The sequence below is a fragment of the Labrus mixtus genome, chromosome 11 (assembly GCF_963584025.1).
Source record: "Labrus mixtus chromosome 11, fLabMix1.1, whole genome shotgun sequence".
In the NCBI taxonomy this organism is placed as follows: Eukaryota; Metazoa; Chordata; class Actinopteri; order Labriformes; family Labridae; genus Labrus; species Labrus mixtus.
Genome location: NC_083622.1, coordinates 3736028 through 3760777, shown reverse-complemented (window position 1 = coordinate 3760777; position 24750 = coordinate 3736028). Strand labels below are relative to the sequence as shown.

The window sequence follows — 24750 nt, the reverse complement described above, 5'->3', positions numbered from 1 at the left end:
TTCTGCTCTCTGTGGTATTGTCTTTGGGATTATTGACGGCATAGTTTGATGGATGTTCCCTCTCAGCTGTTTTCTTTCTGTCTGGGACTTCCCCCTCGGGCTGGATGAAGAGGAGACAGCTGGCTGGAGTCAAGAGGTGCACGGCGCTAAAATAAAGAGGAAAAAGACACTCAGGCCTCTAAATATAAAGCTTTGAAGGCTTTTTGTTCTCCCCCCCCCCCCCAGCATTCTTTAGCCTAGAGTTAACGCCGCTTAGTCCCAACGGTGGAGGTACTTTGTAGGTTTAGACACACCAGTGGTTTACCGTTTGTGTCCTGAAGGTGTGCCTAGAAACAAAAAAAACATGTCAAAAAGTTTATGAGGCACTTTTTAAACATTTTTGTTTTATTCTATTTCTTTGTTCTGTCACATGTTACTGTTGAGCTCCAAACTGCACAATCTTTTTTTTTAATATCGAAATTTTGGGATGTGATTTCACATGAAGGAGTTGGTGATGGGTCCTTAGGCCAGACCAGTTGAGAACCTTCAGTTTAGACCATTAATATTTATAATTTAATATGGACGGCACATGTCTGTCTTCTTCTGTTGTACAAAAGTGAAACCAAAGTACCTCTGCAACGGGGGCTGGCTTATATATATATATATATATATATATATTATTATTATTTTTTTTTTATTTTTTTTTTTTTCAAAGTCAAAGTCAACTTTATTGTCAATTTCAAAATATGCCAGACATACAGTGGAATCGAAATTTCGTTTGTCTCCGTCCCGCGGTGCAATACAACCAAAATAAGGTAAAATAAAATGAGGTAAAATAAGATAAATAATATTTACAGTAATAAATTCTGGTGATGACATTTGGAGCAGGGGGGCTCTCGCTAGTGAAGCCACATTTAACTTTTTATAAAAGGGGCGCTGGTGGCCTGGTGGTTGGTGAGCGGGCCCCATGTATGGAGGCCGTGGTCATCGGGGCCGGGCAGCCCGGGTTCGGGTCCGACCTGTGGCTCCTCTCCCGCATGTCGTTCCCCACTCTCTCTCTCTCTCTCTCTCTCTCTCTCTCTCTCTCTCTCTCTCTCTCTCCCTGATTCTGACTCTGTCCTGTCTCTTTAACTTACTGATAAAAGGTCATTGCTCCCTCAGGTCAGTCCAGTCCACACAGCAGAACAGATTCTTGTGTTGGTTTGAAGCAGTTTATGAATAGTTCAAGGACTCCATTATTAGCTTTCAGAACGTTTTCTCTTCCTTTTCCTCCTCTGCTCTGCTGAGCCAGTTAAAAACGCAGCAAGGAGCCGCTCTGCTCTTTCCTGCATTTGGACATAATCACTGTGATATAAATATCATGAAAGAACCTGTGTTTTGATGTGTGTTTTAACTTTATGTTCTGACACAAAAGCCAGAGAAATCCTTCATTTTATAGATGTCGTGGCGGACGCAACAGAGCAGCCACAACAGACCGCTACATAAAGAAAGCGCGTATTGCTACTGACAGCTGCCGTACTTTCATCTTATTTTCTAAATCATATTTTTTTGTCTGCTGAAAACATAAAAACGTTCATCATTTATGTGTAAAGGAGGAATCCTGCTCTCATAAAAGCAATGTTTGATATTCATAAATGTGAATTTAAAAGTAGGAGACCAATCGTATCGCCTTCAGCCAAGAGTTCAAAGAGTTATAAACTTCACAACAGCTTCTGTTTTGTTCACAAAAGGCTTTACATTTTCACAGAATGAATCTCTCTCTGTTGTTAGAAAAAGATCGAGAGAGGAAAAAGTCAATTATAAATACTTTTATGTTCTCTTTTGTACATGTTTTCTGAATGCAAAATGACTCCAGTAAACCCTAAAAATGTCCCCCAGCTGACAGCCTGACTGCCAAAGAAAATCAACCACTCTCTCTATATGTCACTTTAAATTTTCATATAAACATGTTTGAGACAAAAAGAGATTTACCAGTTTACAAAAAAATTCAATTGAGTTGGGTTTTAATATTAAATTGCACTTTTGGTTGTTTGTGTTTGAACACTAGGAGTCTCTTTTTTTAAGTCCGTTGTTGCAGCATCTTTCGTTTCTTCTTTTTAAAGCTGTAGTGTCTTATATTGGCCAGCAGGGGGAAGCACTGTTCTACATCTACCTGGATGAGTAAGTATACTCTTATTTTCACCCAAAGAACAATTCCAGCCTCATTGTCTTCACTCATAGGATATATTATAGACACATGATCAACATAAAATCATTCAAACATTAACACATACACATAGTGTAATACATTTGGAGGATCTGGTCTCTTGAGGTCTGAGCAAACCAAAGCACAGAGAGGGTCATATTTATGATGGCTGCATGATGTAATGTTGTGCAGGCCGTCCATGATGTAACCTGTGGTCTTCCTCAAAGTGAACCTGTGATCTATGGCTAATGAGGTGTGTGTGTGTGCGTGTGTGTGTGTGTGTGTGTGTGTGTGTGTGTGTGCGTGTGTGTTTATGGAGGGGCGTGTTGAAAAGGTGTCTGTGCTGGATTTATGGACTACACCTTGAAGTCTGACAGCTTAGAGTGGTCAAAGAGAAGATGGGATCAGTGGGATCCACAAAGACCTGACTCCACATCCCAGCACATGATGAAATGTTGTTTACCGTCGGCCTGATGCATGGAAGCTGTTTCTCTCTCTCCCAATAGGACAGACTCTTATTTGGCATTCAGTTGTTATCTCCTGATCTTAACCCAAATGAATAACTGTCAGTATGTAAGACATCAGATGACGGGAGGTTTTTGGGGAGAAAAAACCCAATTAGCAAACAAAAAAACAAAAACACTGGTTTTCTCAGGTTAAATACATCTATCCCTTATAAGAGATAAATCAATTAAAATGACTAAAATGTTCAGTTACCAATAGCCAGGCGGTATAAGGATCCCATCTAAGCATATAATTATCAAGCTTGTCCAACAGAGAATACGTCACCCTCTCATAATCTGTAATCTGAGCCTCAGTTGTTGCTGCTTTTCTTAAACCTATCTTTTCTTAAATATATCTTCTTTAAGAGGAGCAATCGCTACGAGCAAACACAGAACGTGTGCGTTATAAAACCAGGAATTGATATAATCTGGGAGCAATTCCCACATTTTTAAACATGCAGGAAATGTGATTAACATCCAACTATTGTGGGTTTGAGTGTTTGAAAACTGATCAGTTCATGCATTTTCTTTGATGAGTAGATTTTTAACTTGTTGGTTTTTTTTTTATTGGCCCTTAAAAATAAGATTTAGGAGAAGTCAGTAGGAAGGCAATTAGTTCATTGTTTGGTTGTAAATAAAAGTTAAACTATACAGCCACATGAACAGGAAAGGTTAGACTTGTGTCAATACGTCATAACCAAATACTTCCAAGGCTTTGTGAAAATTAAAAAAGCCTTTAATTTATGGACTAGACGCCTACACATTTCAACTTACAAGACTTCATCATGGCACGTTAAAACCAAGTGTCAGCTTCCACATAAACAGATCAGCAGTGGGTATTTATCACAGGGAGTGCTAAAGAGGGTGGGCGTGTACATCTCCAGGTCAATACCATCAGCCTCGTAAACAGATAAACAGATTCATCAAAGACAGCCTTTAAACACTGATATTAAAAACAGTTATGCAGAAAAGAGTTCAGATTGATATTGATTTTTCAGTTCATACATTTTTGTGTGTGTGGTTCCTGGTAACGCTAAATGGTTTATGGACTTCAGCTTGTATAGTTATTTTCTAGTCTCCTGACTACTCAAAGCACTTTTATATTTACACCGCAGGTCACATCTACACATTCACAGACTGAAGGCAGAGGCTGCTAAACGTGTCCATCAGAAGTAACAAATCTTACTCATACAGCACTGATAAAGCAGCGGGAACAATTTGGGGTTAAATGCCTTGCCCAAGGACACATCGGACATGTGGCTGCAGGAGCTGGGGATCGAAACCCCCCCCACCCCCGACCTCCCGTTTATAAAATGACCAACTCTACCAACTTGAGCCACAGCCGTCCTAAGGGGGGGCTCAGTTTTTCTCAGATACAAGTTCGGGGTCTTCATGCAAAAATGTTTGAAACCACTAATGTAGAAAATCCAAATGTATTTATTTATTTATTTGTTAGGGACAGTGCATATTAATGAACAGCTGTAACAATTACAGCTGTAAAAAAATGCCAGATTATAGCAGAAGTGCTAGTTTCCATCTGTTGTCCCTAGGCAGGTAACAGAGAAACACAAATTACAAATAAAATACAAATACAAATACAAAGGCACAAGTGACACAAAACAATAATAGAGGTTAAAGGTTAAAAGTGGTCACAGACTTGTTTTTCTTTTATCCACTGTTTGAGGTGTGTTTTGAAGGATGCACATGTTTGTGAGTCTCTTATTGTGAGTGGGAGAATATTCCAATATTTAGTTCCTTTGACTGACAGAACAGTTTGAATGTAGTGCGTCTGCGTGGACCTGTGGGGACCTCACAGTCTCCTCGGGCTGTGGCCCCTGGTGCCGATCCCACTGGCAGACTTCAGCTTTATACCGCCCTTCAAAGGAGGAGGAGCAAGTCCGTGCAAAATTTTATGTATAAAACATGCATTTTCAAAATGAACAAAATGATGAAAATTCAGTAAATGATGTTTATCTAAAACGAAAATGGCTTTTTGTCAAAGATTTTTAATGATAACATCATCATCTGTTGTGTGACAAGTTAAACATTTGCATGACTTTTTATCCCAATTTAATATGTTTCATGAATGTTAATGAGGAAAAATGGAAAAAAATCTCACTTTGGGTTACAGTTTGTAACATATAGTACGTTTAAATACACAATTGCCGTGTGTTGAATAGTAAATTCAGCAAGAATAAGAAGTAATGGTGAACAGAAGTAAATCAGAAATGGGCGATAAAAAGGCAATAAGAGGAAGCAAGTCTATTTAAAAGATCTCATCCATTCTGCACGCCTCCTCAGGCAGATCATTTAGAAGTCATCATGGGTCCAGCATGATCACCTCTGGGTCTGAGCCTCGACTTTGGAAAGACCAGGAGACCCTCACCTGAGGAATCTCAGACTGGGGGGCTTGATCTGTGGATGGGGCTGGTTGTTTTTACAGCTTTTATTTAGTAATCTCATTTGACTGTTGTTATTTCCTTTTATTGACTTAATTTCATGGTTTCTCTTTTTTATAGCTTTTTTTTTTATTTCCATTATCTCTTTTTATTTTTTTTCTACCTGTTACATCATCTTATCTTTGCTCCTCTAGTATCAATCCTCCATTCATGTTGTTGGCTTCTTGTGTTAATTGGGGTTTTGGGATGATGTTTTGTTAATTATGTTTACTTCACATTCCAGCCGTTCACATTACATGTAAACAATGCCACCACACTGTCAGTTCATTCAAACAAAAAAACCATTGGGGCGAATGTAATTTGTGGTTTGGCCCGTGTGTCTTGTGTGCGTCCTCCTCTTCATTACGTAGCTGGGGATGGATGTTGCGGTCGATCGATGGACAGATAACCCGAGCTATTTCCAGACGGAGGAGATTAGAAGGATTACAGCAGTCTAGGGTGAGAAAACCACTCACCTTCCTCACAGGCTCTGTGAACTCTGCTGTTTCCACAACGTGCCTGCTGACGCTGACAGAAAGTCACTCTGCAAACTAACCACACTACAGGAGGATTTTACTGTGCTGAGGTGACTTTCTCTATGGTGGTATTTCTCTATCTCAGTGGGAGTGAACAACACTTCCTAACTGTGTACTTTCTCTCCTGCTGTTTTCCCTGTAAACTTAACCTGCCTCTATCTGAGTTGTTTCCTCTTTATTTGATAGTGAAAGGAGAATTGCAGAATGCCATCCTTGGCTGCTCGCACCTGGGAACAATTTTTGATGTTGCACGTTTGGGTGTTTTCATTCCCCAGTCAGATTCCCACTCTTCTTTTGAATGCCTGTGCAGCAATTATAAATGTCCCGTTGTGCAGCTTCAGCAGGACTTTCTTCACAAATTGAACACCAGTGTGATGTTTATAACACGTCCTGTGAGGAGTTTTGTCAGCTGGTTGTGAAACAAATTAAAACGAAAAGCCTCTTTGTGATTTATAGAAGCAAGCCGGACCATCAGCGTCAGGATTGATCATTTCAATGTTAATGCCTGAAACTGCAGCCATAGGTGTCAGAGTAAGGAACAGGATGCTGCTGCAACATACTTTGTTGACATTTTCCAGTGCAAAGATTTCAGTTGAATTATAAATTTGAATGTACAGAGAAAGGTTAGTTACAAGCAAAGGAATAGGGGCTGAGGGGGGCCAAAGCCTCCTGACAAATACCTAAAATACTCCTCCCAGCCCCTTATAGTGACCCGGTTGTTTGAGACCCGACGATGAGACCAATTACAGAGCTGAGCTAGACAACTTTTACAACTGGTGCTCTGATAACTCATTGATTTTAAATACAAAGAAAACCAAAGAAATGATTATTGATTTTAGAAGACAGTCATTTCTCTCCCCTGTAAATATGAAGGACACAGAAATTGAAATTGTACCAGCGTATAAGTATCTTGGCACAATAACTGACAACAAACTGACATGGAACACCAACACAAAAGCAAGGTATGCAAAGGCTCAACGGCACCTCTATTTTTTTTAGGAAACTAAGAAATTTGAATGTTGACAGCACTAGGCTGAAATTATTTTACAAGACTTTTATTGAAAGTGTGCTGGCCTTTTGTATTCAGTGTTGGGGAGGAGCACTGTCCTTACAAAATAAGAACAAACTGGACAAAGTTGTTAAACTAGGCAGCAAGATAACTGGGAAGCAAATGTACAGCATTTCTTTCCTGACAGACCGGTACACACTGAATTTAGCCATCAAGATCACAGCTGACCCTCTGCACCCCCTTTGGTCAGAGTATGAACTCTTGAATTCAGGGCGCAGGTACAGAATGCCCAGGATGAGGACTAAAAGAGGCGTTACATCCTTTGTACCACACAGTATTCAGCTGCTTAATAAGAACTGATCATACAGGACGAACTCGGCACTTTATTTAACTTGCTGAAATCCCTCATTGAATCATGTGATGCTTTCGTGTGTTTTTATGTGTTCTTATGTGCTGTCCTGTACATTTTTGTTTGTATTGTGTTTTTTAGCTCTCTGTGCAAGGCAAATTCCCCTAGGGGCAATAAAGGTTTCATTCATTCATTGTTTGCTTACAAAACAGCAACAAAAATGTCTCCTCCTTACCTGAACTTCCTCATCCAGGTGAATGCTGCTCTCTGCCAATGAAAGGCACCTGGTCCTACATTCACAACAGGGCTCTATATGTACGTCTAGACTCTCCTCCTGTGTTTTTCCCCTGTGGTGAAACGAATGTACAAACTCAACTGGATCTGCAGCGATAATGTTGTTGAAGATAGTGTTGATTAGAATATTCATGATGATGAAAAAATGATTAAAAAAAAAATCTATTTTCTACACCCTGTGCGCTCTGTGCACTTGTGTCCAATCAGTCCTAAAGCTGTTTGTCGGCTCTTACAGATGTTGTTTTCTCTTTTCAAGATCCATCATTGTGTGTTATATTCATGATGATACTCTATGGATGAACGTTGTTTTAGACATAAACCGTCTGCTATATGATTTTTTGGGGAATTTGTAGCCTAGACCTGCAGATTTTCAGTCAATAGAGCAAACATTTGCACACATCTTTTACTTGAAATCTACTATATGCAACCTGTTTGTGATATATTAAAGATTCATAAAACAATAAGTTTAGATGAACTGAAAGAAGTCCAGAATTAAATGCATACACAGTTTGTTGGATGTAATGGCTCAAATAAAGATAAGCACACAACCCTTTGCCATAAAAAAACATGAATGTGCTGCATGTTTTTTTTTTATTTATGTCTTTAACAGGAGAATGTCAAGAGGAAGACCATAAAAGAGGCGCGAGACCCCTAGTTGTTGTTTACGTCCCTGCGCTGCTGCTGACGTCACGCGACATCGAGGACCAAAAGCTCATCAAGTTTCCACAAATAAACACACGCCACCAAAATAACGCCCACTGGATTTCAAAATAAGAGCATGGCTGCCGCGCTGAGTCGCACAGATTGTTTTCAAGTGAATCAAGCTGCATACAGTGTATTTAAAAATAAGTGAAATGACCTTTGATGCAAATATAATAATATCCTGTTTCAACAGGTAAAACCTTTTTAAACAGTATGTGTAAACTAAATGGTAGTTTTGATAGAATGAATGTGGATTTTTTTTTTTTTTTTGGCTTCATCATTGAACAGGATGCCAAAATATACATGTCATATAATGGTATGGCAGACTTAAACCAGAGTCTGCACCGAAGGGGCTGGCTTGAAAAGTCGCAGTGTTGACGTCACTCCTCTTCCGCTAACAAAAACGCAAATTTTACTTGATCATAAACTGTCAAAAATCCCTACGGTGGGTAGTCCACAGCAGAACAGATACAGACACTCACTGTTACTTTCATGTTGGTGGTCATTATGTTAACTCTCCCCGTTCATGCTGTAGGCCTACACTGGTAATCTGATGACACAGTGTTGCAGGGGCCGCATTCGTCAACAGAGCTGTCAATCATGGCTTTTCATACATTTTTGTAGCATCAAATAACTAGTTACTGTATAAATAAACTATAAAATAAAAAAAACTGTAAAAATAAAAAAAAAACTGTGCATTTTCATTTTATAGTTGGACCTATGCCCCATTTGTTAACAATCTTTTGGCTTCACTGCCAGTCAGCTGTTGCTCTGTCCATCTTCACAGGCTACTGTTGCAACTTGGATACTTCAAATAGAAATGCGTTTGGCCGTTGTAGCTCCTTTGATCTTTTTTTGGCAACAGTTCTGCTGTCGTGTTTCATTTCTTCAGATTGTCTTCCCTTGATGTTGACGGCTGCTCCATCTATACCCATCGCTGGACGTCTGTATTCTAGGTGTTTCTCTGGACTTCACTCTCTCACTCTATAGTCTCACAATACAATCTATCACTAAATCTGTGTTCTGCCATTTAAAAAAACAAACATTTCCAGACTTCAGCCATCACTCAGCCATGGCAGCACAATCTTCCTCACGCTCATCGATCTTCAATAACTCCTTGTCAAAACACTGCACTACCTTGAACTGAAAAGCATTGCTATCATTCTTTCCTTATTCATTCTGTTTTATCCTGTTTGTTTGTAGCTACTTGTTCTGCCCTAAAGCGTCCTTGGGTCCTTTGAAAGGCGCTTTACAAATTCCATCTATTATTATTATTATTATTATAATAATAAATTATTAATGAATGAATGTATTAACAGCTATATGTTTGTTTGTATCTGACACTGGCATATTGGTGGTATGTCTGATTATAAACACCTCAGATTCAGATTCAGATTCAGAGTTTTTATTGTCCCACAAGGGGAAATTTGCGTTGCAACAGGAGCACACACAGAAGACAAGAAACACAAGGACAACATCACCATAAAACATAAACCAAAACAAATTTAAAAAATCAGACAACACAGCAAAATATAAAACCAAATAAAAACAGCACAACATAATCAGTCAAGAGCCCGCACCAGAATGGAAATTCAAGTTATTTAAAGTGCAAAGTGGAGGTGTGCAAATGTGCAATTCAAGCACAAAAAGAGCAACAAATAGCTAATTGTTGTTTAACATATTAATTGCACTTGGTAAAAATTGAGACCTGGAGTCTTTTATGAGCTCTAAAACGACGACCTGAGGGTAAAAGGTCAAACTCACTGTGAAGTGGGTGATCTGGGATGACAAGTATGGCCCTAGGTTTCCTCAGGACCCGCTGATTATACAAGGTCAAAAGCCCAAACTCTTAGGATGTAACACTAAAAAAAAAGATCAATCCTTAAGTTAAATTACTATAGGACTTTTTGCAAGACAGTAAAAGGTAGTTTTAACTTGTATACCGGAGCTTTAAAATTGCACCTGTAGAAAAGTACAACTGCTTTTATTTATTTTTTTATCTTATCTCGTATTTATGCTCATATCTTAATCTCCTCTTGTGTTTTAACTTGGTAATTTCTTATCTTACTTTCTTTGTCTATTTATGTTTCATATTTATATTTACTTTTTATTTTTATTAATATTATAGTTTTGGGTTTTTTGATCCTTTAACCACTTGTTTCTATTTCTTTTACTGCTCTTACCTTCTTATTGCTGTTATCTTTTTATTTGCTTTTAGCTCTTTTAGTTTCTTACATCTTTTTAAATCTTTGGTTCCTCTTGGTCTCAGCTCGTGTTGTTGGGTTCTTGTGTTTCCTGGGTTCTTATAATGGGTTCTTGAGATGGTCGGGTTATATATGTCTGTTGGGTATCGTGCACTTTGGGTTCTTTTCTGTTGAATTGTATTTAATTATTTTTAGTATTTTGCATTTGTTATGTTCTTGCTGTTGTTTATGTTCTTCTGTGTTGGGTTTAGTTTGTCAAAGCACTTTGTAAACCTGTGTTTTTAAAAGGTGCTATATAAATAAAGTTATTATTATTATTATTATTATTATTATTATTGTTTATTTTGAAACTTCTGAGCGGAAGCCGTCGTGAGCTCAGCCAGCTTGTCAGCTCGCCTGGTGCGGTCTCCTCCTCGCTGCCGCTGATTAAACGCTTTTTTTTTTTTTTTTTTTTTTTTCGCAGGGCTTTCTCCTCCATCACTTCCTTTCTATTGAGCAATGTGTTGTCAGGCAGGGAGGTGTGAGGAGCCGGGCTCTTCACTCCTTCACGCTGCTCAGGAGGAGCCATGGCGGAGCGGAGCCTGAGGAGGGACCCCAGCAGAGACCGGGGAGGGGAGGACGCTTACCTGCCCGGACCAGCTTCAACTATCACTGACTGAATACAATGGTGACGGCGGCTGCTAAAGTTTTACACGCGTCTTCAGCTCTTGTCACGGGTGGCATGTTCAACTTTTCATTCACTGACATTTCCGTGATGTCGCAGAGTTAGTTCTGCTTTTCGTCCCGTCCTGTGGAGCGTCCGCCTTGGGGCGTAAATCTGGCGCACTGTCCCGCAGTGGCTCATAGAGCGCCTCTTTAATATTTCAAAGTCAGTGGGGAGGGGAGGGGAGGGGTGGGGGGGTTAACATGGGGGCAAAGCAGAGCAGCCCGACTGCTAACCCGGCTGCTAACGGACGGACCAGAGCCTACTCCGGGTCGGACCTGCCCTCCAGCACGGCCAGCAGCAACGGCGGTAATGTGAGCAGGACTACCGCCGGGGGTGTGAGGTACCACGCGTACGGCGCGTCCGGAGCCTCCGGGGCCAGCACCAGCCAGCACCCTGGAGCGAGAGCCAGGTCTGCGGGGGGCTCCGGGACCCGACCTCAGTCCGGTATTAACATACCGAACAGCAGCGGAGCCTACAGCTCCCCGGAGTCCGGCAGCAGCCCGGAGGATGCGGGGGACCGGGAGCAGGGATCGAGCGGAGGAGGAGGAGGAGGGCACGAAGGTCCCCGGCTGATGATCGGATCGTTACCAGCACACCTCTCGCCTCATCTGTTCGGAGGTAAGAGGGTACAGCAGCTGTGTGTGTGTGTGTGTGTGTGTGTGTGTGTGTGTGTGTGTGTGTGTGTGTGTGTGTGTGTGTGTGTGTGTGTGTGTGTGTGTGTGTGTGTGTGTGTGTGTGTGTGTGTGTGTGTGTGTGTGTGTGTATGCTGGTCTCAGATCACTGACTCCCTGAACTGTAGTGACACTGACACGTGTTTGTTTACAGCAGGGCTTGGCGGGTCGTCCTGGATCACATGGGGGGGGGGGGGGGGGGGGGGGGGGGCAATGTTACCAAAATGTTATGCAGAAAATGAGAACACGAAGTCCTCCAGTCTGTGCTTTTTTTTTTTTTGGCAAGATATAGGCTAAATACTAAACAGTTGACAACTGATTTACTGATTAAAAGTCAAAGCTGAAACTGTTAAGAGATTAATGAAGCATTTTGTTTTAGAGCAGAATCTTTTGGGGGGGGGGGGGGGGGTTAAGGCAGGTTGCTGCTTTTGTCTTTACTACCAAATAATGCATAGACTATTTTGAGGTTTTGGTTCTGAGTGAACACATCCCTTAAGGCTCCGGAACATTGTGTTTTTGGATTTGTAAAAAAATATATATTTGACTTGTTTTGAACAAAAATATACACACCTCTCATTTAGGCCGGGGGATATGGACCAAAAACTCATATCTCGATATTGTTTAGCTGAATGGCGATACTCGACATATATCGATATGTATTTTATTAACAGTGAAAACACGTGGAAAAAATAAACTACCTGTTTGTGAATTTAAAAAGTAATATTATAAAATAACAATGTTCCTTAAATACAATAAAAGAGAGAGAGAGGAGGAGCAGGGTTAAGAGGGACAGACAGTCAGTCACCTGGCACCTCTGTAACGTTATTTTAATGCAACATGAACTATATCGATAGTAACGATATTGTCTTACCCTACATCTTGTTTGAAAATATATCGATATATCTTAAAAACTTGATATATTTTCCAGCCCTACTCTCATTGCACAACGATTCAGAACAAGTCTCTAGTTTTAGTTTAAAAAAATCAAAACAAATCAGGAACAGCTGATGAAAAATGAAGTTGACTAACCTAAGAAACTTTCCCAGTGTTTTTTTTTTTTTGCATGAACCACACCCGATACGAAAACTAAAAACAGCCACAATTTTTTGAGGATTTTATGACTTTTGTCTATTTTATGGAGGAGAAAAATTCAGGCAAGGCAGCTGAATTAATGACTTTTCAATGGACCTTTTTGTACATGGATTGTGCACAGATTTTTTTTGCACTAATATGACAAAGGAGCTGTCAATGCTGCTGTCTTAAACAGATAAAAAAAGAATACCAGAATATTGAATTGCTTGCTGACCAACACTGGTGCAGATCTCTGTCTGCTCAGCTGGAATGCTTTGCTACATGTGCTGCATTAGGTATCCACCGATTCCGTCCTGGTATCTGATATCGAGTAATCGATACTCACTCGCATAGATCGGGTATTTCAGTTCAATGCTTTTCTTTGTTTAAATGTCAAATTCGTCGTAGACAGACCGTGGCGATGTCATCAGTGCACTGGTGGGCCTGAAGCAATTTGTCAGGTGGAGTCAACATAGCAAAGAGGTAGCTAACAGTAAAGGCAGTTTGGAGGTATTTTAAGTTAGTTACACCCGAAACATCCACAGCTACTCTCCAGGATCTGTTTCCACCTTTAACAGTGGACTGGTTGGACACAAGTCTCACGCCACTCAATGCAATCTGCTACAAGCTTAAACCTTCCACTCATCCCAAACTAACAACTCGATATCCACTGAATGCTACTTTAAATGTTGGGTTGGTGCATCCCTGCAGACTGAGAGGATTGTAAACTATGGAGGCTTAACACTGTCCACTCTTAATACCCCCCCCCTCCCCCCCCACCCCAGAAAATGTTCTGCAAAATCACAGTTTTTTGCAGTGATCTGCTGACAGACTACATGATGGCATCAATGCTTAATCACACACAGCTTCGATCCCTGCATTGTGTGTTCTGTAAAACAGATTCCATTTGAACCATAACACACTCATACAGATATGTTTGTGAAGAATCTGTGATTGGCCCATTTCCACCTAACACCTAACGTGTTTCAAGATTCAATAATCAGACCTGCAAGGCTGCACATTTGTGTTATGTGTTGATTTGACCTCCAGAGACACTGAAGGAGATGCTGCCTGAGGAGTGATTGGCTCCTGCTGGTTTTTTAATAGAATTCATGTGTGAGGAGGATGACTCACATGTGTTAGTTGGAACAAACGCCGTGTGAAGATAAACAGTGTGAAGCTGCCCATGCATGTTGTCTTGTTAATTTCATTGACTAACTGTGACAGCTGCAGCGACTGGTCCCTGAACATTCCCTTACCCGGTAATTCAGCGTGTAAGGATGATCGATCCCCTCAATAATCTGCTGCTCTGATGTCTGTACAAACTCTACAGCAGCATCCACAGGTGAGTCACAGCTCTCCTGGATCGCACGCTGGGGTTATCAAATTAGAAGGCTGGGCATTTTTTTTATTTTTTTTTTATGGCGTTCCCCCTGTCATCTCTGGACAGCATTGCAAACGCCCCCCCCTTTTTTTTTCTTCTTGTCAAAACCGATCAAGTTGTGGAAAGCTTTTTACCCACAGAGGAGAGACAAAACGACAAAAGCCTCCCTGCATTCAGAGAAAGCGTGTGGAGAAGACAATAGGCTCGTTTGAGAGTAATGTCTTGTCGCCTGGAGACTGTTTGAGAGCAGGAGGCTGCAGCGGGAGAAGTGACAAAAAGCTGCAGACAGTTTTCCCTGCTGAATAAAGACTAAACAGGAAGTTCTAATAATATTTATCAGATCGCGATATAATGAAATGTTTTTGAACCAACCTGTTGGTCTTTATACTGAGGCTGCGATATTTGAAGCTTAAATACAATTCTACAATTCACTTAGCAGACGCTTTTATCCAAAACGACGTACATCAGAGAGTAAGAACAACACAAGCAAGGATCTAGAAAAAAAGGGAACAATGTCAGTAAGAGCAAACGATCAGCTTTGAGTCTGATTGGACACACAGGTGCTGACAGGAAGTGACCAGAGGCAAAGCACAACATTGAGGGCAGTTCTTGAGAGCTCTAATCAGTATAGAAACCATCTTATAAGTCGTCGTTATCAAACAAAAAACATCGTCACAACCATCATCATCATCAATAATATGGAGACCATCATCATTAAGTTAGTAGGTATTCATGAAAGAGCTGGGTCTTTAGCTTTTTCTTAAAGGTGCAGAGGGACTCTGCAGATCCAATGGAGTTTGGAAGTTCATTCCACCACCGGGGGGCGACAGAGGAGAAGAGTCTATTCAGAGACTTAGGACCCTGACCCTGAATAAATAATATTCTATATGACACTATAACATGCATGGTACTGTTGATAGTTCCACATTATTTAGTGTCCGGTCTTCATATAACCGTCAACCCATTCATAAATACAGACATTAAACAATCAGTTTCCAAATACTCTAAAAAAATTTGGAGAAAAGCTACCTTTGACATTCCCATGTTATTTATGATTGGGACTGACACTGGTGTGTACTTCAAATGTCTCCTCATTCAGCTTTAGTTGGTTCCCATGTGATAATGGTGATGGGCATGTCATTGAAAATAACTTTTGTAATGTCTCGAGTCTAGTTTAAAGTCTACAACTCACTGCTTTATTCCTGTTGTTTAACTCAAGCAGGGAAAAATAATGTCGGTATTTCTGTGACAGAGAGCTCGCGTCTGAATGATCATCAACCTGTGCGTTTACTGCCCCCGCGGTATTATTTCTCCCAGGATGCTACTGTGCTGACGTTAACCTTACCTCGCCGCCGAATCAACGTCAGTAAAGCTTAATCTTGTGTTGTCGTCGGCTGTTTTTCACGTAAAGAGTAACGCGTGCTTCTTAAAGGATGAATGTGCGACTTTTTCATCCAGTAGATGTCGCCCCTTGAGCACCCAGCATGAAACCAAAAGAAAGTGCTGTTTTTCCACACCTCCGCTTAAGAACCATTATGCCCGAGCTGCAAGTGGTCTGCATTGTTGTGTTAGCGGGCTAATGTTAGCACACCTTTGGTTAGCTCGTAGCTTCACATCGCACATAAATTGACACGGAATGACCGTGATCTAAACACACGTACATGGCATCCAAATAATCAGTGAGTATGTTATTCTTCTTTTCTCTAGTCCTTGACTGAAAGAGCTTCATACGCCCGGCCATTTAAACGTGATGTAAACACAGTGCTGACAACAACACAGCTGGAGGGACTCACACTTCTCACTCATTGTAGACAGTCATGACTCAGAGACACACTTACAGAGGAGATACTTGACTTCTGCTGTATTTATGTGTAAAATGTTGCACAATCTTCCTTTAAATGTTAGTGATTGTAACAGTGTTATTACATCATAAAAGTAACTCGTTACCACAAATAGCAGAGGCAGAAGAAACTTCACTCATGACCTGTGTTGGGTTCGTCCCACCACATGGTTACGAGTGAAGTTTGCCCTGCTTGCACTGCAGTCGGCTTCATTTTGAATGAATGAACTATTGCGACACATCTGGGACTCATGAAGTTCTATATCTTTACCGACCAGCTGTTTTTATAAAGTGGTCGGATCAGCCTCTGAGCTCTTATGTATGCTAACTTTACTTGTGTGAAGGGCGGGGTATGTTTGGTTAACTCTGTGTAAAGTCTTGGTTCGCATTTTCAATCTCTCTGAACCTTTGTGTGTGTCGTGTGAAACAGTCAGAGCGGACGGGCATGTGATTAAAAAAAAAAGCGGTGCATGCAAATGTATCTGCAGTGTTTAGACTGCGGTGACTAAACTGAAAACAATCATTACCTGTCGTGAGATACAGTCAGAGCTAGTCCAGCACAAACCGTTTTGTCTCTAAACAAGGAGCGTGTCAATTCCATGATGACCCTCCCACAGTCCCTATTTGTCTTATTTCATTACCTTTCAGTCTTGCATCAAACAGCAGTAGGTTATTCACATTAGTGTTGATGCAGGTGAGTGTATTTTGTAAAACAAACACACATGAATGCACGCTGCACACACACACGGGGCGGGTTGTGTACACAGGTTGTTAATGTGAGGATGAGTCAGCAGGCGGGCGCCTAATAATTAACTCCAGCCGTCAAGTTTCCTTCCACTACAGTGGTTCATGGAGGACCCAATAGAACACACACACACACACACACACTCACACATGCAAACACATGCTCACACACACAAACGCATGTACATGTGTCTGCAGTCTGTGTTAGCAGGTGGTGAGGTGTCTCAGCCAAAAGGTGTGTCGAATCTTTATTTTAAAGACCTCCTCCAGATTTAACGGCGTCAGCAGTCGGATGACGGAGAGCGCCCTTCACATTGACAATTCACAACATTAACCCCACAGATAACCGAATTGGCAGTTCATTTCTCGCTGAACGCTTGCTGAGCCTGAATGGCCGTGAGAAATCCAGATTTAAGGGCAATCAAAAAGAAATCGATCCTCCGGAACAATCTGATGAATGGCGCAACAAGGCCTCTATGTGTGTGCGTTTGTGTCTGTGTGTGAGGAAAGAAGATAAGGCCGCACAATAAATCAAAAATGTTATCGCAGCCACAATAGGGCCAAGTGAATTATCCAAAGCAGACAGGAGGAACATCGTAATGAAGTCACTGCAGAGGCGCCCTGACCTGAAAGTCGTGTTCTCCAGATAGAAGAAAAACTTTCAGCGTTACTAACCAGGACTGAACTAAAGCTGTGGGTGTAGGCCTTTGTTTCAAAAGTGAAGCAGATGAAGGAGTAGGGTTGCCACGGTACCAGAATATTCAACTTGAAAACTATACTAGTGTAAAATTTAGTCATATCAAAACCTGTTTTGATAGGTTTCCGCAACACAATTATCAGTCCGAACCCCCAATGTTGGAAAATGTCCCCCTTAAAACTTGCAAGCAAACTCTGCACGATGTCGTAATTACAAAGGTGCACAGGTAATGTTTTTGGACGGTGTCATCTCCTCTGCTCCCGTTTCTGTGAAGGCACAATCATTTCACAAGTTGTTTTAATTCTCCTCTTGATGACAAACAGACCTGACAAAGCTTGCATTTTGACTTTTTCAAAACTGCGCCACGATGTTATTTCGGGCAAAGTCGAGACCTGCTAATTCCAAGTAAATCAACAGATTATTGGTTTCTTTTTTTTTAAGTTCCCACTGCTGTAAACCAGAATGAAGCCTACTGTATGTGCAACACTCTGTTTTCAGCTATTTTGCAGATATATTGGGATGGGCGGGTTTTAGTTTTAAAGTTATTCATTGGACAAAGCACACAAAAAGGGAAGTCTTGGCTGTGAGTCATTTATGGCCAACTGCTGGCTTCATCCAAATGACTGAGTAGTTGGTATGGTTGGTGGTTGGTATGGTTTCTGAATCTAGAGCCACAGTGGCAGGTAGAAGAAGTTGATCGCTCATGTACATAGTAGGATCTGTCGTTTGAGTCCCTGCCTGAGTCCATACATCCAACACCACATCCCCACAATTCCTCCGCTGTCAGCGCCATTTCGCTAGCGAATCCAGAGCATGCTTAGGCTAAGGACAATGAAACGATAATTTACTAATAGTACTAATTAAAAACGGGCCCAAACAGGTCAAGAGGCCTCTATTAAACACTGTGACGTTCACACAAACACATACTGTACATCCATCTCTTTTCCTCTCATTGGAGGAAAGAGTTATTTCTGGCCTGGGCTGTTTATAATACATCTTTGAAGTGTTATATTGACGTTTGTTTTGTTCATGTCCTATGGGAAAGTAAAGAAAATGTTTATAATTCATTTGAGAAGGATTTGAAGTGTAATGTTTTCCATGTTTACGTTGTGTTTTAGTCCTAATAAAGAAAAGGTTTATCTGAAAAGACTTCCTGTTAAAGTTTGGATGTCATGTCTGGTTGGGCAACATTAGTTTCCTTTGCCGGTTCACAACCTGTTTGAATGACAAACTGCACTACTTGTGGTTGGTTTTAGAGCTGTAACAGATGTTCTTTACATCGTACTGCAAGTTTTTGTCTTTTGTCTGTGCTGCTAATCTGTGACCCTCTGTAGCAGCAGTGCTATGGGCAAAACAAGTGAATGTACAGTCCTGCTGTACCATGAAGTTACAGCTGAAGGATCTCGGTTCATCCCTGGATTTGTTGGCAACCATGTTTAACATTATCGAATAATCAAAAGTGAACCTTGGCAAAGTTCTGGGCTGGCTATAGACTTCACTACCACCTCCACTAATGTGTGTGCACAGGAAGATCATGCTATAGTCCAAAGTCTGAAGCCTTTATGTTTTAAGTTGTTTCTAAATCTCCGTCTCTGCAGACCTCATGCTGTAATCTCTAGTGGACATGCTCTCCTGTTGTCAGCGTGCTGAATGGATATCTTTTTTTCCCCTGAGTCTGTGATAAGAGCTCGGCAGTCTGAGTTAACTAAATGGATGCAGTTCTAAATGGAAGAAAACTTTTTTTATTTTCACGGACGTGTTCACTGCGAACAGGGCCAAAATAGACAAATTGGATTTAAGGACTTTAGTCGGTGCATCCTGTTTACCTGCAAAAAGTAATTATAGCTGGGTCAAAAGTTTAATACATCAGTCTTACAAGTTAAACAGAGCAGTGGATTCTCCAAAGCTTCTGTGATTGCCTCCACAATAGCGTGGCTCTATAACAATAACAGCACCGGCTCTGTATTTCCCTCAGTAACATGCCTTTAAATGACACAAACTGTTTTACATCCCGTACATCAACCTCTATAAACGACCTTCTCTGAGACACAAGTGTAGAGAAGCACTATATCAGTCAGTCACATCTCTTCAGTGATGATGAAGACATGTGATTTGAGATGACACTGCACTCTCTGAGAGGTAGCTGCTTTAGCATCACAAGCTAGCATTGTCAAAACTAAGCTATAGCTTAGCCACTACAGCAGTACATTTCCTTCCTCCCCAAATCAAACAATCAGGCCGTTTTCATCCCCGAGGTAAGACTAACGAAGCAACAAGGTCCACTATACGACGCTATAATGAGAATATTTGCCTTTATATCAACGCTATGTGAAGTCCAACAGAATGACAACATCAACAAAAGAGCGGAGAACAACATACTGATGAGCAGAAAACAGAATGCAGCCGTTTCATTCCGTGCCCCGTGGTCGTAGCGGTCACGTGTATACACTGTATGCACCGTGCAGCAGTCACAGGATGTAAACGTCACTTCCCCCCCCCCCCCCTCCCATTGGCTCGAGGTGAATTTTCCCGGAGAATATCCTGCGGCGTTCTCGCATCAGCTCAATCGGACTTGCTGCAGAAAAAAAACAGTAAGGGGTCTGGCGGGAGAAACTCGGTGACTTTGACTGTTTGCGTTCACGCACACAGTTTTTCAGGAGATTTCTGCGAGTGTGAAAGCCGTATGACACACGACTAATACAGAACCCACACCCTGTCCCCAAAGCAAGCATTCAGGGAGAACACCTCACTGAACTTAGATTCATATTAACCAAGAGAAAATGATGATAAAGAATAAACAAAACATTTCTTCTTAAACTGGAGTAAACGGACCAATGAGCTCCAAACATGTTCAAATAAAACTTCTGTAATTCAATTCAATTAAAATAAATATATATATTTACTTTTTAAAGGTTTTTTTGGGGCTTTTTTTATTTGAGAGATAGGACAGTGGATAGAGGATAGAGTCGGAAATCAGGGAGACAGAGAACAGGGATTGACATGCGGGAAAGGACCCACACTGTGGATTCGAAACCTGGGCCGACATGGGGGCGCGCGCACTAACCGCTGTGCCACCAGCGCCCCCCAATTAAAGTGTTTAGTCGTGATGAATCACAGTAAGGGGCTGTGATTTGCCTCGACATACCCTAAGGTCCCCTTTGGAGGTCTGAATATCTGAGAGCTGCAAAACAGACACATGTATATTATTACACCAAGGCCAGACTGCAGACAGCATGTGTCCCCGTTTGACCCGTGGTTAAACAATACCAGCTGTCTGAGAGCCACCTTAGACAAGGTCGGCTGCGATCTCAGTGAATGTCAGTGAACGCTCGGCATTAGGGCGGGCTCCATCTGTTCAGTCTGTTGTCAAGTGCTCATTTGAGTGTCACTTTGGATTACAGTTGTATATGGTTTTAAGGATTCAATCAGACTGCCAAAAAAAAATGAATGGATGACGTCAATAAGTAACATAATCCTAAAACATGTTTGATGATCCCTTTTGGATGTCCCCAGTTAGGGCTCATGAATGCAGTTCATTTTCTGACATTATCAAGTGTGCACAACACATTCAGAATATGTGTATGAGTTACATGGCCTGCTGCCTGTTTACTGTCAGCTCTGTTTTGTAAACAAACCAACCAGCCAGCAGCTAGCGGGGCTGTTTAATCACAGCAGGAGGGGGGTGGGGGATCATTAATTTCATCATGTAAACAACTTTATGCAGAACATTGTCTCTTTTGGAACAAGGGCCAAAAGGGAAACATTTAGTGCATGTAAACAAAGTGATTTTAACAAGACTATCAGATGATGAGTCTCACGAGGAAGGCCGACGCGTTGCATCACCAGTGACTTCGGGGAAGTGGGAGGATTTCCCAGTTCTGTTAAACTTGTTTAAAGCACTTCTACTGGATGTACTTTGTACCGGGTGTATTTGTCTCCTGGGATTAAGTTGTGGCCGTTACAGCTTCAAGTGGGCAATCGACTCCAAAACAGTGATGACCCAAACGACACAAAGAATGTAGACATAGGGGGGTGCTGGGTAAAAAATAGATATGGAAAATCATGGAGTAGCCTCAGTATCTTTTGAAAACATCAAACAGCATATAGTTATACCAATATACATATGGTTATGACTTCCATTGGTTTGCGCTGTGTGACGCGTTTTAATACAGCAACAAAAGTTCAAGTTTCATCCTGTGGTAACGGTGAAAATATGCAGAGGTGGTACAGATCCAATCTAATATCGGTATCAGGGTCCGATTTTGATGTAAATTAGAATTCTTTGAATTGACCCCACCTGGGGACAAATAACGTTTCTTTTTTTTTTAATAATTGGATTGAATAACATGTTGGATATTGGACCGACGGCGTCGATCCAACTTGCTCGCGCAGTCTCGCTTTGGAAGACGTTCAGACTGGACTGAAAGTGCCCACGATCCGTCTCCATGACGACGCCCGGACGAGACGGAACACCTGAGTTTGAAATATTTATTTGAAGAACCTTGGAGTTGTTGCTGCTTCCTGTTTGTATGTGACGCCAACACAACACAATGCAGTGCTGGGTTTACTTCTGCTTTGTGAAGCCTTTACACACAATGCCAACAACAACACCGTTAATTATACAAATATTGGAATCAACATCGGTATCGGTACATGCCGTATGTATTTGAATCAGATCGGAGTTGAGAAAAAGTGTATCGGTGCAGCTCTAAAAATACGAGGAGAGTTGTCCCGTGCGAAAGCTTCCCATGTTGAAAATCACAAGTTCCTTTTTTTTTTTTCATTTACATACATGTTCATGTAGCTGAAATATTTAATTTGGAAAAGTTCACAACAGGCTGTGTCTGCTCCATATGAAGCTGGAGGATGCAGTCCATCTGCTGCTTGTCTGTTTTCTCCAAAAGAGCTGCAGCCAGATTGGATCTCTCCCAGAGCCTGCTGAGGAGACCGAGAACTGTCTGACCGTCTTTTTTTTTTTCTATCGGTATCATCATTCATTAACAAGGGAGGCGATTACCTGAAGCCTGCACACTGATACTGAGGACAATAATATTGTGTCTCGCAGGTCAGGGTTATGTTTCGGGAGATCGTGCAGTACAGATCTCAGCCATGGTGGTGTTCCTGGCTGAGTCGGTCCAGATTAGGTGAAATCTACCTTGATGAGATAAGCCGGTTGCTGCCTTACCCGCTCTGCTAATCTCCGCTGAGTCTCTCCATTTGAATGGTCATTCTCCGCGTCGTCTGTGACGTCATCCACAGGTTCAAACAATGTTTGGAAGCTTCGGCTTGTGCTTTGATTCTTCATATTCCTATCAGCGTCGTCTCACTTAAAAACATTACTTCCTGTCGGACACACGGCTGATTCAGGTGGTGAAACTGAAACGAACATAACGGTTGTGTGTGTGTGTGTGTGTGTGTGTGTGAAAGCCAAAAGAACGAGCTGAAAGATGCTAATATGCTCCGTAAAGCTGGGGGAAGATGTTGAGTGGTCTGACCATTCTCTGCCGGCTCATCTCAAACATATCCAATTACACTAAGTCACTTGATCCATTTTCGATGGAGAAAAAAAACATCGATTAGCGCGGCTTTAAGCTGTTTTTGTTGTTAGCTGAGGAAGGGCTGTGCAGATAATCTGTACAGCAAAGTAAGGGAATATTTATTTTATTTATTTAAGTCCTCTGTGACTGTAAATGTCACTGTGCAGGTAAAACGCTGGCTACCTGAGCCTAACGCTGCAGCGGAGGGATGAGAGAGCAGCAGTCGTCGAGTGACATAAGAGTGAAGCAAAGCAACCGTGGCTAAAAAAAAGTGGGAAATAAGACATCATTTGATTGTTGTTTCACAGCAGTTACTCTCTAACGCTGTGGTTATTAACTGGTGTAGCCTCAGGACCCAACCCCCCAACTCCTACATGAAAAACATCAACCCAAATTTCTGATATTTGAACCCAATCTGCAGCACGGACCCCAGACTGAACAAAGAGATGGAGTAAAACTGCTTTACAGACTTTTATCCAGGCACACATTTTGGGTTCCTGACCCACCACTTATGAACCACCGCTCTAAAGAAGTCATTGACACATCGACCGCTCTGCAAGAAACGTGCAAGAAGGATCAGACGGACCGCTCCGATGGAAAGGGTTGGCGAGAACCAACGTTTGTAAAGTCCTTTAGGCATCTCGTTAAGACGAGTTACGTTAGCATCTGTTTCAGGCCGAGGCAGAGAACACAGCGGGGAGAGAGGGGCGGTGATGTCACATGATCACTTTGTTTTCTCTTAATCGTGACCTGCAGAGCAACCACATTCAGGACGGGCAAGTGGATGTAAAGGGAGGGGGGGGGGGGGGGGGGGGGCCACACTTGGCACATAATGACATTGTTTACCCGCAGACAATTTGAAATAAATTGTGTTAATCTTTGAGAGAGTTTTCTGGCCTTTAGACTTTTTCATCATTTTACTGACGCCTATAACATCCCCGGTTATAAAGGTCGATGTGTTCCACAGTCTGCCGGGATTGCAGAGAGGAAGTGAGAGTCCCATACGCTGGTATGGAAGTTATAATTTATCCCCCACGCGACCTCTCAGTTTTTTAAAAATATCAGAAAATCCGCAACTTTCAACTGTCTCATTGTGTTCCAGCGCAAACGCCCAGCACAGCCCTCCTGCTGATAAGAGCAGAGCCTAACACACACACACACACACACACACACACACACACACACACACACACACACACACACAGAGTGTATTTTCATACTAAGTTGGCCGGGTTTACTTGTTGTGGCAACACTCTTCCAGCCACACTCTGTCCTCCTGTACAGCATGAAGAGTCAGTCAGAAGGCACTTACAGCTCTGTGCTTTGTTTCCCAGTTGACTGTTTTTTTTTTTGTTTTTTTTAACCACCCCTTGCTGTTTTTACTTAAGTGTAGTCCATCTGCTGAGACTCAGATGGCAGATGATTAACAGAACACCACCTGCTGGAACCTTTACTTTCACTTCAGTCGCCCACGGAGGTGAAAGCCAAAGAGTAGAAAGTGATAAAACGCTACATCATCATGCATTCATTATTCCCTGATTGTCATGAATTGTATGTAAGCCAAGTATCTTTTTTCAGAGCAAGGCCACAGAGTGCCTCACAAAATGGTCATTCTTATTAAGTATGTAGCATGCCTTATTAAATCATGTAATACATTATAACAGGTCCGGTTGTTGATGATGATATTTAGGATGGTTTTGATGCTGATTAGAACTCTTATAAACAGCTGTTGATGTTTTTAAAAACGATCTATTAACAGTCCCTTGCCCTCTGGTCACTTCCTGTCAGAACCTGTGTATCCAATCAGACTTAACGCTTTGCACTTACTGACGTCGTTTACCTCCTTTATGGATCCTTGCTTGTGTTGATCTTCCTCTGATGTTATTTTGCTTTGAATAAAA

The 24750-nt window shown here is 41.6% G+C and overlaps 2 protein-coding genes across 2 annotated transcripts in view; one reads left to right on the top strand and one right to left on the bottom strand.

Annotated features, from left to right (window-relative positions):
• Positions 1-24750, bottom strand: part of nod1 (nucleotide-binding oligomerization domain containing 1) — a 475392-nt gene that overhangs the window by 415392 nt on the left and 35250 nt on the right. The window lies entirely within an intron of this gene.
• The window catches only part of znrf2b (zinc and ring finger 2b), a 35361-nt gene continuing 21238 nt past the window's right edge, over positions 10628-24750 (top strand). Inside the window, exon 1 of the mRNA XM_061049635.1 lies at positions 10628-11523. Within this exon, the coding sequence (XP_060905618.1) occupies positions 11106-11523 (418 nt within the window). The 5' untranslated portion in view covers positions 10628-11105. The remainder of the gene's footprint in view (positions 11524-24750) is intronic.